Genomic DNA, 15,739 nt, shown 5'->3' with positions numbered 1-15,739 from the left:
ATTGCCAAGGGTGGTGAGCGATCCGGGAGCGGCTCTTTGCAAACGCGCGAGGTAGCGGGGGTGGCGCACATCACGAGTACGATACTGCGTAGCGTTGAAGCAGGTGGACCAGACGGACCAGGGGCCGTACGTGCAGTCGAGGCTGTCGCAGGTTCCCTCGGCGCAGTTGAGCAATTGGATCACGGCATCACAATGGGCAGGGCCGCTCACGCGATCGCGCGTCTGGATGGCCTGACACGCGCCATTGCGGATCGAACACTCGGCAGCCGTCACCCACGCGCCATACTGACACTCTGAATCACCTCGCACGCCGGCCACCAGAAGGATCGCCACCAACCCCAGGGCCGCTGCCATAACCATCTTCGCCGCCCCCTTGGGTCCGATGATGTAAAACACAAACAATGCGTGTGTGTGTGTGTGTGTTGAAAGCAGCCTGAACGTAACTGTACTTTTTACCACACTTTGAGTTTAGTTGTCAGATTATAATGTCAGATGAATTTGGATGCGACGCCATGGTCAAAGCCAGCTAAGCCTTTTGACCAAACACAGCCACCCCTTTTCTCAAACTCTCTCTCTCTCTCTCTCAAACTCTCAAACTCTCTCTCTCTCAAACTCTCTCAAACTCTCTCTCTCTCTCTCAAACTCTCTCTCTCAAACCGACCAAACCAATTCACTCTCTCTCTCTCTCTCTCTCTCTCTCTCTCTCTCTCTCTCTCTCTCTCTCTCTCTCTCTCTCTCTCTCTCTCTCTCTTGCTCTCTTTCTCAAACCGACCAAACCAATTCACTCTCTCTCTCTCACATGTGGTAGTTGTACTTTTCCTTTGTGTCTTTGCTCCTTTCTCAACCGACCACACCAATTCAATCTCTCTCTCTCTCTCTCTCTCTCTCTCTCTCTCTCTCTCTCTCTACTCTCTCTCAATTACTTGTTTGAGGCTGTCTCCGAGTTTGAGGGGTGTGGGGGGTTGTCTTGTCCGAGGATTCACTGACCATCAAGATGGCGAGTAGCCGGTCCTGGCTGCTGATCTTTGCCGCTCTCAGCCTAGTTGCTGCTGCTGGTACCAAGTACAAGGTTTGTTTGCCACCACTTGCTGCAAGGAAGCGTGTGTGGCAGGCATTTCGAGTCCGCGCGCACCCCGAGCTGCCTCGCTCGCCCGCCCGCACACACTCGGCTTTCCCTCCCCCTCTTCCCTCCGATACCACTCACCCTTCATCGCTGTCATTATCCCTCTATAGCTGATTTACAACGTGGGTGACCTTGGCTATACCAAGAGTTCCAAGGGCACGGCCGGTGTTTCTGGCATTTCTTTCGAGGATCAGGTGGCCCTGGATGATGAAACAGGTGAGGCCTGGGCGTAGTTGGGCTTTATTTCTCTGTATCGACCCTCGCACGCCCGCATTTGAAACAATTAAGAAATCAGTTTTCTGTTATCCGAACCCTCACGTCTGCCTCTTCGGTTACAGTTGAGGACATTCAGCAACAAGTGGCCAATCAGACTGGTTTGGATCCCAACGACGTGGAAGTTGGCGGGGTATGTGTGACCAACCCATGCATGCCTCATGCTCACTCTCGCCAACAACGCTATCCCTCACTCTGGACTTGCCACCCACCATTTTTAGCGTGTGAATAACAAAGGTGAAACCGAAATCGTGGTCGAAATTGTAGTCGATGACGAAGAAACGGCTCAAAACATCAGCTTGGAAGAGAGTATGTCTTTCTCTTTTGGTTCATTCAACTCATCTGGCCCAGCAGCCTGGCGCTCCTGATCCTCCTCCCATGTGCCTTGATTCATTGTTCTGTAGTCATCATCAAGGCACGAAACGGTAGCGATGTCACTGTCACGCCTGGTGATCCCAAAGTCGAGGTGGCCGACAATGACGATCATAGTACGAGCTTCCTGATTGCGTTGTGGCACGGCCAGGGCCGGAGGCAATTCATCCTGTCGCTCATCCCCGAATACTCGCCTTCCGATACGGCCATGCTTTAGCCACTTTGATCTTGACCATCATCTTCAGCATTTTGGGCGGCCTCTTGCTGATTGCCGCCTTCGTCTACTCCTACCTCATGTACCGAAAGAAGCAGGTTGGTTCACGGCACCGCGCCTGCCTGACCCGTGACAACAACTCTTCTGATGAGACAGCCTGCACCCTCCTCTGAGCTTCCTTGCCCCCGTCTGACGATTCCTTCTTCCTTTTTTTAGGACCAGAAGGAAAAAAATGGCATTCCGCTCGCCGATCAACACGACCGCCCGCGAATGGAACCCGTCAAGCCCATTGAGGAGGACCCATCAGATGTTGTCGTTGATGTTGGTTCCAATTCTTCCAATTCTTAAACACCCTCTCCTGGCCGTCTCGGCCCGTGTTGACTTGCCAAAGTGTTGACCCGCTGTGCTTGGTGTTGTGTTTGTGGTTGCTGTGCCTGGTGCTGATGCTCATGGGCAAGCACGGTCGTGTCCCCTGTTCCTTGTTTCATGGACAAAAGTGCTGGCCCCCTGAAATCACACAAATGAACTTCCCTCATGATTGACGTGACTGCATGTCTTCGTTCGGGTCACGCGTAATCTTAGGTCTCCCAAACCACCGATCTTCCTGTAGAACCTTCTGCCCAGGATGAACCATCCCAACGTATGCCCGGGAAAGGGGGAAAGCCATCTGCGGATCCACGTGCGCCTCGCATCGCTCATGGCCAGCTACAACAAGGACCTCATTGTGGCTGCGTGTCGTATGTCTAGCCGAATCGCACGACTCGATTGCCCACAAACGGGCGTCATATCGCTGGAATGCGGCTGCCAATGAAGTGGCTGATCCCGCGCCCGGGGGCAAGGTGCAATATGGAACGACAGCAGATGTACGTGCTGCACCACACCAAGGATCATGGGCACGCCACGTGCATCATCCTTGCTGATACGGCGATGGATCTTGTTAACATGTCATAGGTGGCGGATGCCGTGGTCCGAAACCCTGACCAGTTTACTGAGCCTGCCGTCGAAGAAACGCCTGCAGAACAACACGCCACGACAGGTGCAGTGCTTTCCCCTTTTGTGTGAGGTCGCCGCCGCTGTCCCTGATCCCTGGGATTTCCTCGCTGACCCGTGCGCCCGTATTCATTGGTTAGGCGAGCCAGATGACATTGCCTCGCAGCGGGCCACGTACCGCTGGAATGCAGCGGCCAACGAAGTTGCGGATCCACCACCAGGCGGAAAGCCCGTGGAACAGGATATGGGCGATGTACGTACCCGCCAAGTCTCGTTGCTCTGTTGATCTGGCATGCAGTCCTTCTCGACTCTGTTGAAAGACCGTCTGCTCGCGCAACGTCCTAACACGCCATTGTTACGGCCACGGCTCGCGCCCACAGGTGGCTGCCGCTGCCACGGCGACCCAGCCATAGCCAACTCTCTATCTTATGAAGCTCTTGTGTTTGTTCTTAAACCTTCACAGTTTCTTGTTTTCTTTCTTTTGCTTGAGGCCTTACCATTTCTCCAACATAAACCCACCTTCACCAATACACAAATCCACAAGCATACACCAACGAGAGAGAGCAGAAAACATCGTCAGCACCATCACTACCATTTGGTAGCGGGAAAGAGAGGGAGAGAGAGGGAGAGAGAAATTTTGTTGCTGATGATCTCTTTCTGCTGTTGTTGCAACGGACAGCACACACTCTCTCTTTTCGCAGACACACACACACACACACAACGGCGAAAACCGCTTGGAACCGACCGACCTCAAGGTCTGTGCCCTCCCTCTCTCTCTCTCTCGGTCGGTCGGTCGGTCGGTGTCTCGGGAGCACACAGCAGCTGGCTCACCCTAACCCCTGGATCTATCTGGTGTACCTGGAACATACAAACACAGTCAGCTCACGCATATTTCATCGCATGGTCTATAGCCCCGTGGGTAGTCTTAGAGGATTGCTGATGAATCGAACCTTGACCAGCTTAGACTCGATTCGTACGCGTGCTCGCTAGAGGTTGAATATTTGCATACCGGTCAACGGAGAACCTGGACACTTGCGCGTGGAACTGCAGCTTCCAATACGTCTCTTGTCGCAGCAGACGGTACTCGAGCTTGCCCGCCTATCGCCAACGCCCGTCTTCAGGGTCGGTGTCGAACCAACTCCAGGGTCGTGGCCCTGGCCGATTTCAGCGGTGTCTCGAGGCAAGCGACAGCGGCACGTAGAATGGCGGTTATGATCCCTGTTGTGAGTGCCCCGGGCACCTAGCCAAAATCAAGTGCAACTGCAACGCTGCTGCTTTTTGACCGGAAAGGCGCGACCCCGTCTGACCTCCTTTTTTCTTTTTTTTTGGGAAGTCAAAAAAGAACATCACCTCACCCACCCGCATTTGACCAGAGACCTTTGCCCGTTGCTACGCCTTGCGCACTTGCCAACATGGCGACTTCCAACGAACCGACCAACACGACTGCCGTCGCTCAGGTTGGCAAACCCGCGTCTGACAACGAGAAAAACTCAAAGGATGAGACTCAGGGCTTCCGAGTCAAGATCTACAACCTCAACGAACAGAACGAATGGGTTGGCGACGACACTGGCTTTTTGCGTCTCGAGCATGCAGAGGATGGCCTCGAGCTTCACGTCCAGGACGAACGCAATCCTGGTACGGACCCAAGAGTGCCGCTCCAATCCCGTTTCCCTTGCTGCTGCTTTCGCGCTCACTTGCATGCCCACGTGCCATGACGCAGTCAATGAACTTCTTTTTACGCGGGCCGATCTAGCTCGAGCCTTTCAGCGACAAAACAAAACCCTCATATTGTGGGAGGAACCCGACAAGCGCAACAAAGCGCTCAGCTTTCAGGAAGAAGAAAACTGCATTGAAGTCTGGCGTCAAATTTGCAAGGTATGTCCTTGCCAGCCCGCTACCCATACCACACCTGCACACCTCACTCCCAAAAACCCCTGGGATGGCTCAGGTTAAAGACGCTGACCCGGAGCAGGACAGTATCCAAGATAACGATATCGAAAGCTCTTCTACAATGGTATGACCCATCGACCACAACCCAAACTCGCAAAGTCTGCCTTTGTCCTGCAGGCCGTCACATTTCTATGCGACCTTGTAGGACAATCTTCTTGAAGAGCAACAACGGCCCATAAGCCCCCTGCCTGAACTGCCGCCCGTTGAGCATGGGTACGCAACACCGTACCTGCCTCATCGTCTGGCCGACGCACAGCCATCTCACGTCTTGTTGCCCTGCGGCGCTTCCACGACTCTCTTCCCTCCTCCCTCATCCCTCATTAGGCATCTGACAGCTTATACTGAAAGCGTACGAGTCGTAGCACAGCGCCGCATCTCAAGCCTTCTTCAGGTATGCGGGTGAACCCGACCGTTTTTGCAACATTGCCATTGTTCCCGCCCCTGCTGCCAGCCTCGGTGTGCTCGAACACAACGTTGTACTTCAACCTCGAGTGGCTAACCCAACCATGTGTGTACGGTGCTCAGGATCAACACGAACTGCGAATTCAAGCCTGCCGCGAATGCGAAATCACGGCCGAAGCGATCGTTCGCCGTGGTGACATTCCCAAACTCATCGAACTCTTTACACGCTGGTAATGCTTCCGTGCCCCTGAGCTATGTTGAACCGAGCACCTGTGCTCTGATGTAGCCCGACCCAGTGCCCCATCCTCTGCCGTTACACTCTTGACTTCTCTTGACTTTCCCTTTGTTCCCGGAACATAGTGAGGATCTGGATGACGAAGAGAGTCTGGCGCAACTGGCCATTGTCTTCATGTCCATGCTGCGAATGGCCGAGCACACCATTATCAACGTATGCTGCCAACCCACCTACGCCGCCCCGACATGCGCCGATGTTCTTTTTTCCCCCATCCCTCATTCCACAAACTTGCTGATACCCTGTAGGTTTTGTTTGAGGATGAATACATTCTCTCATTCTTTGGAGCGCTCGAGTACTTGCCCAAGGACATGCAGCGCACCTCCATCCCCCATCGCCAGTACTTGACTGAAACCTGCTCCTTACAAGAGGTAATCCAGACCACTGTGTTTAGCTTCACGCCCTCCCACTGTCATTGGCCTCATACCCATCACCAGCTAGCCTGCGCCGCATGCTCAGCTGCGCGGTGTGTGGTTTTCAGATTGTGCCGATTCAAGACGCGAAACTCAAAGAGGCCATCCGCCGCTTCTACTATCTCTCATATCTAAGGGTTGGTTGATCGTGGGGATTGCGATGACCATCCGGCCCCTGCGGCTTTAGACACCCGCGCCTCGTGCCTATCTCTGCCCATACGACTCGCTATGGTTCTCGTTCAGATTCTTTTTTAACAATGTACGGGGCTCCCGCGTACTCTTTTGCAGGACGTGATCATGGCGGGTGTGATTGACGACTACCTCATCAGCATCATAGATAGCCATATCCGCTTTGCATCACGCGATATGCTCGACCTCGTCAAGGTTAGCTAGCCTGCACCACGCATTGCACGTGCCGTTGGGTGGGCTGGACATGTTTGGCTCATGCTGTGGTTGGGCCTCTGAAACGACAGAGTGACCCCGTCTATTTGGAGTCGATACTCAAAGCCACTGGTGGTGAAAACAATGCTGAGGAGGTGGCTTTGCAACAAGCCAAGTTCCTGGACGAACTGTTTGCCTCAGTCAATTCTTTGGCCGCCATTGACGTCAGCGGCAGCGACATTCGACATGAGCTATTGCTGCGTGCTGTCAATGCCGACTTTTTCAACGTGGTTCGCGTGTGCCTGGTAAGTCAAGGACACACTGTTTGTTCTCGCTCTCAAGATGCCACTGTCGTCCGGGCCTTTGTACTCACAGACTTGCTGCATGTATTGTATCCTGGGATTTGGCACCTAGCGCGCACAACATGCGCCGACCACGGGCACCATCGCTGGAGCCTTGAACCGCGCGCTAGAACAGGAACCACAGCTTATGCGCCGAAACATCATGGTCCGTCCCGTGATTCACAAGTCTTCCTTGTCATCCCCGCCCGGCCCCTTGTTGCGCAGCTCCCTGAGCAAGCGGATGCATGCTCAAGTGATACATGTGTGCCCTCGTGCTGTATTGGCTGGGGCTCGCGGCAGATCCACACCAACGGTGAGCTCATGTTGGAGGTGGCCCGGGCTTTTGTTGCGGCCGCCACAATTGCCAACGTTCAACTTCTCGCGCAAACGTTGTTGTTCCTCTGCGATACGGAAACCATGGAAGAAGTGGTATGTCAGATTGCTCGCGAGGCCAATACCCACCTTGACACACTCCTGGTCCCGCTCAAACCTGAATCCCTTACGCGAAAGCGCCAACTCATTTACTGTGGCTGTTGCGGACTAATTACATAGCGTGCCAAAACGGACTTTCTCTCGACTTTTTATGCGCCTGCTGGTGCCATGTCCATTCTTGAAACGACCATTGACAATTTGGATGAGCAATGCCGTAAGTTTTTCGGACAGGAGAACCACACCTCCATCTGTGCATGGAGCAAGATTCGACTCAATAAGTGGCTCGGCTGCTTTTGCTGTGCTGTTACAGAAAGTAACGCAGGACAGGAGCGCGTCCTGTGCTTCCTCGACTTTATCTCCAAGTGAGTGTCAACGTTGCTTTGTGTGCTTTCTTTAATTAGCGGGGGGAAGGGGGGGGAAGGGGTCGTGCTTTCGGTCCTGTTGTTTGAAGCCAAGTGACCTTATTCGTGACCGTGATGCCACAGATGGATCCCACAGCGCATGCACAGTTACCACATTAAAAACTACATTGCCCGCGGCAATGTCGTAAACAAGGCAGTCCGAGTAGGTTCCGACTAATCCGGGCTTGCGCAAACGAGCAAGACGCGTGTCTGCATGTTTCTTACGCTTCTTGGTTGCAACGATGCAGGTTCTCAAGCCCAAGTACAACATGCTCCTTGCTGTGGGTGGGGCCCGTCTCTTGACGGCCATTGTGCGCGATGGCAACAACCGCGTCTTCAATCAATACATTGTCAAGCACGGTCAGTCTTTTTATTTCGTTCTGTTTGGCACAGCAGCGTCTTTAAGCACCCGCGATTCCTTGCCGGCTTGCCATTCACGACCCGATTGCTCTCTAGACCTATTCAAAGATCTGCTGAGTCGGTTTCGTCTCAACGGGCAGCGTGACAATTTGCTGACCTCGACCACTTTGGCACTCCTGCACTACATTAAGGCCGTACGTCATGCGCCAGATCTTTTGTTGGGCGCAAGCATAGTCGCTTCATGTGTGCGCGGGAGCTCTCTGTTGTACCTGCTCAGCGTAACCTACTTTGGTGCTCTTTCTCTGGCAGGAAAATGTGGTCATGTTGCTGGAATACCTGGCCACAAGCTACCGCGATGTTCTGGAGTCAATCAAAGGCAGCACTCTGGGTCAGGACATTCTCAACTGGTATGTGCAGACTACTCGCTCGTTGTGCTTGGCCCATCGTCCAGTGGCCAGACTGACCCGGCGAGCTTGCGCACCGACTCACATCATGCTCACTGCTGGTCTTTTTTTTTTTTCTCTCTCTCTCCTATCAGTGTGGCTCACGCACCTGGGCCGCAATCTGAATCTGGCGACGTAACAACTCTGCCCACGTAAGCACCCGCATTACCCCGGGAAAGAGCGAGTCAAACATCACCTCAATGGGCCAAGGGCACGCGAGTGCGCTTGCAGCTGAGCCTTTTGCCGCCAAAACCGTGACATGCGGCTCTGACCTCTTGTTGGCTCTCTCTTCGCCGCCCGTACAGATCACGCTTTCGGCAAGATGGCTCCATGGACGAGCAGGAAGAGGATTATTTCAATGAGGAAGATGACGATTCAGATCGGTCCTCAAACGATCCAAGCCGGCAGAACAGTTCAACCGACGTTTCGGGTGACGATACCGACTCGGCCCCATCTAGTCAACGCAGCCCTGCCTTTGGTGCCTCTGGGCCTCCGCCTCGGCCCTTGGTCAGCTATGATGAGGATGACGATGAAGACGATGAACCCGTTTTCAAGCCAGCCGTCAAGCGTTCCAAGCTGCAAATCAACCTGAAGACGTCTGCCTAAGCTAGCCACAAGCTCTGCCCTGCGCTACTTGCGCTTTGGTGTTGCTGTGGCCACCAATCCTGGCAATCTCACTCCAGCTTTGATCAAGTGCACCTTGTGCCACTTCTTGTTAACCCTACAGAGCCCAGCAAACAGAAAGAAAATTGAACCCCGTCCATTTGACACATCAGTACCTCTGCCCTGAGTCATCCCTTTTCCTCCCACCACCACACAAAAAAAAAAAAAGAACGAAAAAACTCTCTCTCTCCTCTCTCTCTCTTTTTCTCCTTTTTTCCAATAAAGCGACATCAATCATGACGCTGCGCGCCTTGACCGAGGGCAGCCCGCTCTGGCTCATCAACCACCAGATCTTCCGCCTGGCTGAACAGTACGTGTATCAGTAGGCAGGAATGCAGAAAGGGAAGGGGAAGAGGCGTGGTGCTGGACATGACAGGCCATATGGTCGCCCTAAGAATGTCTGAGAAAGCACGTGGTTGGCTCTTGCCGCTTGTAGCTCATTCGATGGCTGCCTTTGCTCGCGTGTGCCACACCACAAAGCAGACCTGAACTCGTGTACAAGCATGACAGCTCCAACGAGATCTGTGCGAGTGCGCTCGACGCCACGGGGTCTCGCCTTGCCATCGCTCTCGTGAACAAGGAACTCATCATCCTTGATGTGCATCAACAACCCTTTGCTCCCATCGCAAAAACGTACGTTCGCCTGGGCCTTGGCTCATCCAATTCCATCTACTTGTGATTTTGAAAAGCGCATTCAGCCCACACACCATTCTGCACTGCGACCACAAACAAGCAACCCTTGTGAGCGCTTGTTCCACCTTCGTGACTGACGCTCTCCGCTTGTGCGACGACGTGGAACAGCACGACGGAACGTCGCGTGACCTCGCTCTGTTTTGTTGAGGGTGCAAGCATGGCTCTCATCACTGCCGACAAGTTTGGCGACGTAGCCCGGTACGCTCTCACTGCACGCGACTGAGAGCATGTGCACCGTCCTTCACCGCAACAGACCTTGAGCACTCATCCCCTCCTCCATCCCGGCCATATCCACTCCCAGGTTGTTGCTGGATGGGTCCACGCTGCGCGTCGACAAGACACTCTGTGGTGTCGTGTCCATGATGTTGGCAGCGGTATGCCTATGCTAGACATGCTTCTCTCTTCCTTGCATATGCGCGCGTACCCACACAAGCACGCACGCACATGTCCACTCCCGAAGGGCTCTTCTCACCTTGGCAGGCCCTCAACCGCTTAGGTGATGAGTTCGGACGCACAGTACCTGATGACGGCAGACCGCGACTGCAAGATTCGTGTGTCCCACTATCCAGATACCTTTGATATCGCTGCCTATTGTTTGGGCCATGAAGAGTGGGTCCTTGCCAAGCTGCTGCCCAGCTTTGATTACGTGAACGAGCCAGAGCCCGCTCAGCACAGCCTCACCAACACCAATTCTCCCTCGCCAGATTTGTCAGCCAGCTGGCCATTGTGAATGTCGAGGGCCAGCCCCTTCTGGTCAGCGGGAGTGGCGATGGGACTGTGCGCCTCTGGAATTACACAGACGGGACTCAATTGGATTCGCAGGTCCGAACATCTGGACATTGTAACTTGTCTTCGTGGATAGGTCTGGAGTGAGTTACAAGGCACGCCCTTTCTCTGACATGCCATTGCACTTGCATTGAATCCACCACTGTAGCTATTGGCCGTGCCTACCGAGCAAGATGACATCACTCCCGTCGAAGCCGTGGATGACAACGGTGACGTTGTGCAACCTAGCATCCGCGTACCACCCCGCAGCAACCAGTGGTGCCGAGTGCGTAAAACCGCGCATCGCCTTGCTCGCCTCTCTGCCAGTCGGGTGGCCACGCTTTGAGCAAGGCTACGCGCTTGCATCAATCAATTGCGATGTTGCGAGCCGAGCGCATTCATGTTTGTTCTTCTGCCTTGCCTTGCCTCGCCCCGCCAGACGGCCGTGACGGCCCTCAGCGCGCATGACAACCATGTCCTCGTCGGCTTGTCTCGGTTCGTGCTGCCGTCCGTCACCTTGCCTCCCCTCTTTTCTTCCACCTCCTCTTGTCCTGTTCACAGCGATGATTGCCACACCTTGGCCTGTGGGTAGAGCACCCTTTGTTGCACTCTTTGCCATTGAGTCACAGAGTCTACGCCGGATAGCCATTGACTGGAGTTGTGCGGCCCCCGTGCAAGGCGCACTGCTTGCGGCTGATCATGTGTGGTAGGTTTTGCCTGGTACCACTGGGTTCTGTAAGAGTCATCACGCTCAAGCTCTCGTCCGACCGTTGCCTAGGTTGTGTACGGCGGATGGGCCTGAGACTGCTTCGATTCAGAGGGTGACCCGAACGGATAATACCGTGCAGGTGACCACATACGATGCGACTAAGGGTACGTGCACTCAAAGTTTTCTCTTCTTGGCCGACACTTGCTCCTCTGCCTATCCCTCATTCTTCTGTCAACCATGAAAACCAAACTTGGTTTGGCTTGATCCGATGTCAACCCTACTTTCCTAGGCGTTGAGCTGGAAGGCTGGGTGCTGCCCAGCCGCATCGCTTCACAATTGTATCATGCTGCTTTGGAAGCCAGCTCTTCGGAATATTATGAGCGGTCAGTTCTATTGCCTGTGATACTCAGTTTTTGCTTGCTGATCCAGGCAAAGATGCGCGTGCTCACACGCTTTCCCTCATTGACCCTTGGCCGCAACGCAGGAAGGCCAAACGCACGGCCGTGCGCACATAAACGGTGTCATTTGATGCTATGTTCACTGCGGGCGCCTAAACTGAATTGATGCTAGTGCTAAAGGGCACACTTTCACGCTCGCACAAGATTCAAAGATGAAACACTGCATTCTCTCCACCATGACGGGCACAAAACTCGATACCTGGCGCCAATGCTTTCGCCTCCATCTCGGCCTCGCAAAATTGGTGCGGACGGGCTTGAAGTGCTGCGCCCAATTTTAACATGAGCCATTGCAGGGTCAATTAGTGATGCGTCTGCAAGCTTTGTGGGCAAATTATCAAAGCGTGCCATGACACTCAAACCTGGTTTGTAGAATGGCACGGCAGCATCGACGATATCTTCGAATAGCACGTCCAAATGTGAAAGAAGTGGCTCATTGGGTGGCGTTGAACAGGCACGGGTTTTCTCATGCGCTTGTTGCCTTGGCATTATGCAATAGCAAGCCAATGAGGCTTGGACAAGCCGAGACAACCGCTGCTCTTGGAGTTATCAGGACCGGCGTACCTGATGGCAAGGTTCTTTCGCTTCGCTTGGGCTGATAAAATATCCAGCAGTTCCAACAATAGTTCCCACGTATTGGTGATCGTGCGCAAGTTGAGCACCTCGTTCAACAACTCGGCCACCAACGTGTAGGTTGTGCGCCGACTCCTAGGCAAACCCATCAGCGTTAGGTGAAGCAGTAATCAAGGGACGCTGTGCATCCATCCACATCTTGAATTAACCAACTTGATCCAAATGAGATACAAGCTCTCCTGCGCGCTGCTTATGAAGACGTCGGGCAAAGTCGTGGCCGAGATCGAAGCAGCACCCAACTTGGCAAGCGTGGCCTCGAGCGACACTTGCATTCGGAGCTCGAGCGAGACGAGGGCCACGTTGTAGCCGTAGTAAACCACCTTGGAAAGCATTTCCACCTAGCCCAGAGCGCAATATTCAAAAAAAAAAAAGGGGGGGGCTTCTCAGTTCCAAGCATTCTAGCGACGACAGTAGCTTTTGGTTTCCATTGGCGCAAGCGTACCACTGCGGCAGCAAACGCGATGCCTGGGTTGTCGTGCATTGCCTTTGCCCTATAAAGGTGTGTGCAATGAAGTTGAGCGGTGACGCTTTGAGCGCTCTGGGTGTCAAAACCATGAAGCAGGGTACTACGTACTGAAAAAGGGACACAGGCAGACCCATGTCAAGGAGCAGCTTATAAATGCCCGGGTTCATCGTTACAAAGAGGTGATTGGGCTGAGCTACACCAGCCGTGAACCGGCAATGCCAGTGATATGCATCAACCGCCTGTGCCAGCACAGACAGTATTAATGATAATAATCCGAATGATGACGAGGCTGTCGCTGGTGTTTAGAGACGGCGCATGTCACTCAAAGCAACTCAACCCCATCATGGACGGATCTGGACACGGCATACCTGACCCATACGTTCAAGAGGAACGAGGAGCACGGTGCGCTTGCGCTCGAGCAAGACATGGCGCTGATAAAGGCAGCTCTCCAGCGACGGCGTGTTGTACACAAGCGCACACTCGGGACAAGTTTTGGATACAATCGGGTTCTGGGTAGCAGACGAGAAAGTGCTTGGCATGAGTGGTCGAGGATTATGCAGAAAATCAAAACATGACAAGGGCTTTGGCTGTTAATACTTGCTCAGACCTGACGCCTGCGAGTCTCGGCCCGTACCTTGTCCTTGGCCCAGAATTCAAGGCTGGTGCGGATGTTGAGATGACCCAGCTTGCGATGCTGTGGAGCGTCATTTTGCGCGATAAGCACTGAGTTCGGTCGCAGGAGCAACTCTGTCTCGTCCAAACGTCCCATCCATACAGTATTGGGCAGTTCCAGTGTGGCAGTCTGATTCAAGAGCGCAGGCGCATGAGCAGTCAGACACGACATGTTGATGCTGAATGGCTTGGCATATCGCACCTGATGAGACGCCAGAGGCAAGTTGGCCAGTGCAAGCTGCTGGTTATGTTCTGTGCCTGCCTTGGCATGGCTTGCTCGGAAATTGCCGTGATCGATGTGAAACACCATCGTCGTTTCTGATAGCTAGCCGTAACCACCATCTTTAAGCATGGCAATGTGGCCACCCACCCCCACTCGGCATCACCCTCTAAAAGCAAGCGCAAATCAAAAGAGTACATACGTCCACGGTCCAGACGTCCGCTCGCGTGACGGCTGACAAGAGCAACCACTGATCCCACTCAATACGGCCGATGAGAAACGGTGGAAGCTGCTCCGTGACGGGTGAGTTTGAGACGCCATTGATAGCCAAAGTGTACAACGTGAGGTTAATACCAGTCTCTGGCTAGATGATGGTGTCAAAGGCGAGTCTCCTCGATAGGTGGAGACATATGGAAGCAAGCTGAGGCGAATGAACATACGCGCAGGTCGAGCGTTTGGGGAAACATGAAATAGTCAATGCCGTTGCGATCGTGGGCTAATGAAAGTACGCAGGATACAAACAAGGTGAGGCGTGCAGGTGCAAAGGTTTTCCAAAGGTCAAGGGGGCAGGTGACAGGAGAGAATGCACACAAGTGGACCTGACCGTGTGTCAGCTGACGAAGGCCATCCCACGCATGCAGATAGGCTGACTGCCAGGGCACGCCTAGATTCCCCACATTGTGCAGAGCTTGCCGCTACTCATACCAAGCTGGATGAGTATCGTCTAGCTTTGGCTTTAGTATACATGCGAGTTCAAGCCCAGCACATGGGTCGTACCTCAGCCGCACGCATGTGATCCAAGATGTGCACAGCAGCTGACGCCTGTGCAAAGTATATAGCAGGGTCATGAGGACGGGTGCAGCCGTCGCAAAGGCAATGTTCAAACACACACGAAGAGCGTACTTCATGAGGGTCGAGATCGTGACGGCGGCCGACCATCAGAGCGTGTTGGTCGGGCGCCAGTGATGTGTGTACCTATCATCAGTCGGGGTGTGCGTTGATGAACACTTGAGTCAAGATCTAGCCTCAAATGTAGATGATGTCGTGGCCCTTACTTTTGTGAGGCTTGACAAGATGTCGGAAGTGAGGATGATATCAGAGTTGACATAGATCAAGAAGGCTGTCTTGGCCACCTGGCGCGTCGTTGCAGGACAGGCGACAGGGTGTGGCATAGCAGACAGCATGAGCACCTGCCAGCCTTGGGCCGGTGCACGGCCGATGACAAGGAAAAATGATGCGCAAGGACGAACAGTGCGCGCGCGTTGGAAGATGCAGTCGACGGTGGGTACGTTCTCATGCAGGCAAGGAAAGGGCTCGCAGCGAAACTGCCCGGGATGGTCAAGCAAGGGTCCAAGTGCCAACGCCCAGGCCATGCATGTGGTGTCGGTGCCAAAGGCGATGACACTGAGCTGCACGTGTTGCGATCAAGTGAAGAATAACGCAGGTGAATGTTGTGCAACAGCTTGGCAGCAGCGAGGAAGATGGTCGAAGCCTGGTCTGGGCTGCACGCCCATGCGCTTACTGTGAGGGCAAGCCAAGAGGGTACGGCAAGGGCCGACGCCTTGTTAAACTCAAGGAAGGCGTGAAAGGCATCGCGGGGCGTAGCCTCCGGCGCGGGTTGCTCGCGGGACGGTACGTCACGCAGAACGGTAAAGACGGTGAGGTTGCTTGCTCCCAGCCAGCGATGGTAGCTACCCTCGACCGGGCCCCGTTGCTTTGCGCCAGGAGGTAGATGGTGTGCCTGATCGCCGCTGCGAGGTGTGGCTGCATCACCTTGCTGCCGTACGTTGTACGCGTTTATTCCTTTTGAAGCAAGCACGTCCTGTCTGGAATATGAGAGCTTGCTAGGAAGCTGATGCATCCAAAGTAGAATCGCGCCCAGCAGCAGGGAAGCGCCTAGCAGCCAGGCCGCGCGGGACGGCCGCATGGTGCTTGGAACCGGAGTGAGAAGGCTTTATGGGTATTGATTTGCCTGCATCCGTCCACCGTCTCATCCATGTGCACTCATAACTTCGTTCTTGGCAGAGCCATGAGCCCTTGGCAGTGGCAGTGTGGTGGGGAGATGATGGGGAAAGC

At 54.0% G+C, this 15,739-nt stretch overlaps 2 protein-coding genes across 2 annotated transcripts; one reads left to right on the top strand and one right to left on the bottom strand.

The window, feature by feature from the left end:
* Positions 1-994: 994 nt before the first annotated feature.
* On the top strand, positions 995-8,993 carry MONBRDRAFT_8951 (uncharacterized protein; the record flags this gene model as incomplete). Its single annotated transcript, XM_001746642.1, has 24 exons — positions 995-1,069; positions 1,234-1,339; positions 1,462-1,529; positions 1,618-1,705; positions 1,801-1,884; positions 1,986-2,080; positions 2,199-2,303; positions 2,730-2,845; positions 2,934-3,225; positions 4,346-4,607; positions 5,374-5,554; positions 5,685-5,772; positions 5,865-5,987; positions 6,318-6,413; positions 6,503-6,715; positions 6,977-7,180; positions 7,304-7,397; positions 7,494-7,545; positions 7,669-7,747; positions 7,833-7,944; positions 8,041-8,138; positions 8,254-8,332; positions 8,483-8,522; positions 8,693-8,993. 24 exons carry the CDS (start codon positions 995-997, stop codon positions 8,991-8,993), a joined length of 3,051 nt encoding a protein of 1,016 aa, XP_001746694.1.
* Positions 8,994-11,821: 2,828 nt separating this feature from the next.
* Positions 11,822-15,590, bottom strand: MONBRDRAFT_26187 (uncharacterized protein; the record flags this gene model as incomplete). The annotated part of the gene is made up of 15 exons (XM_001746514.1): positions 11,822-11,937; positions 12,035-12,153; positions 12,237-12,380; positions 12,459-12,643; positions 12,748-12,796; positions 12,880-13,010; positions 13,140-13,280; positions 13,406-13,573; positions 14,104-14,159; positions 14,268-14,358; positions 14,441-14,485; positions 14,567-14,638; positions 14,719-14,853; positions 14,914-15,072; positions 15,186-15,590. The coding sequence occupies 15 exons, from the start codon at positions 15,588-15,590 to the stop codon at positions 11,822-11,824; spliced, it is 2,016 nt and encodes a 671-aa protein (XP_001746566.1).
* Positions 15,591-15,739: the final 149 nt, after the last annotated feature.

The sequence above is a fragment of the Monosiga brevicollis genome, genomic scaffold (assembly GCF_000002865.3).
Source record: "Monosiga brevicollis MX1 MONBRscaffold_13 genomic scaffold, whole genome shotgun sequence".
Taxonomy (NCBI): Eukaryota; class Choanoflagellata; order Craspedida; family Salpingoecidae; genus Monosiga; species Monosiga brevicollis.
This window is presented reverse-complemented; position numbering and strand designations above follow the sequence as displayed.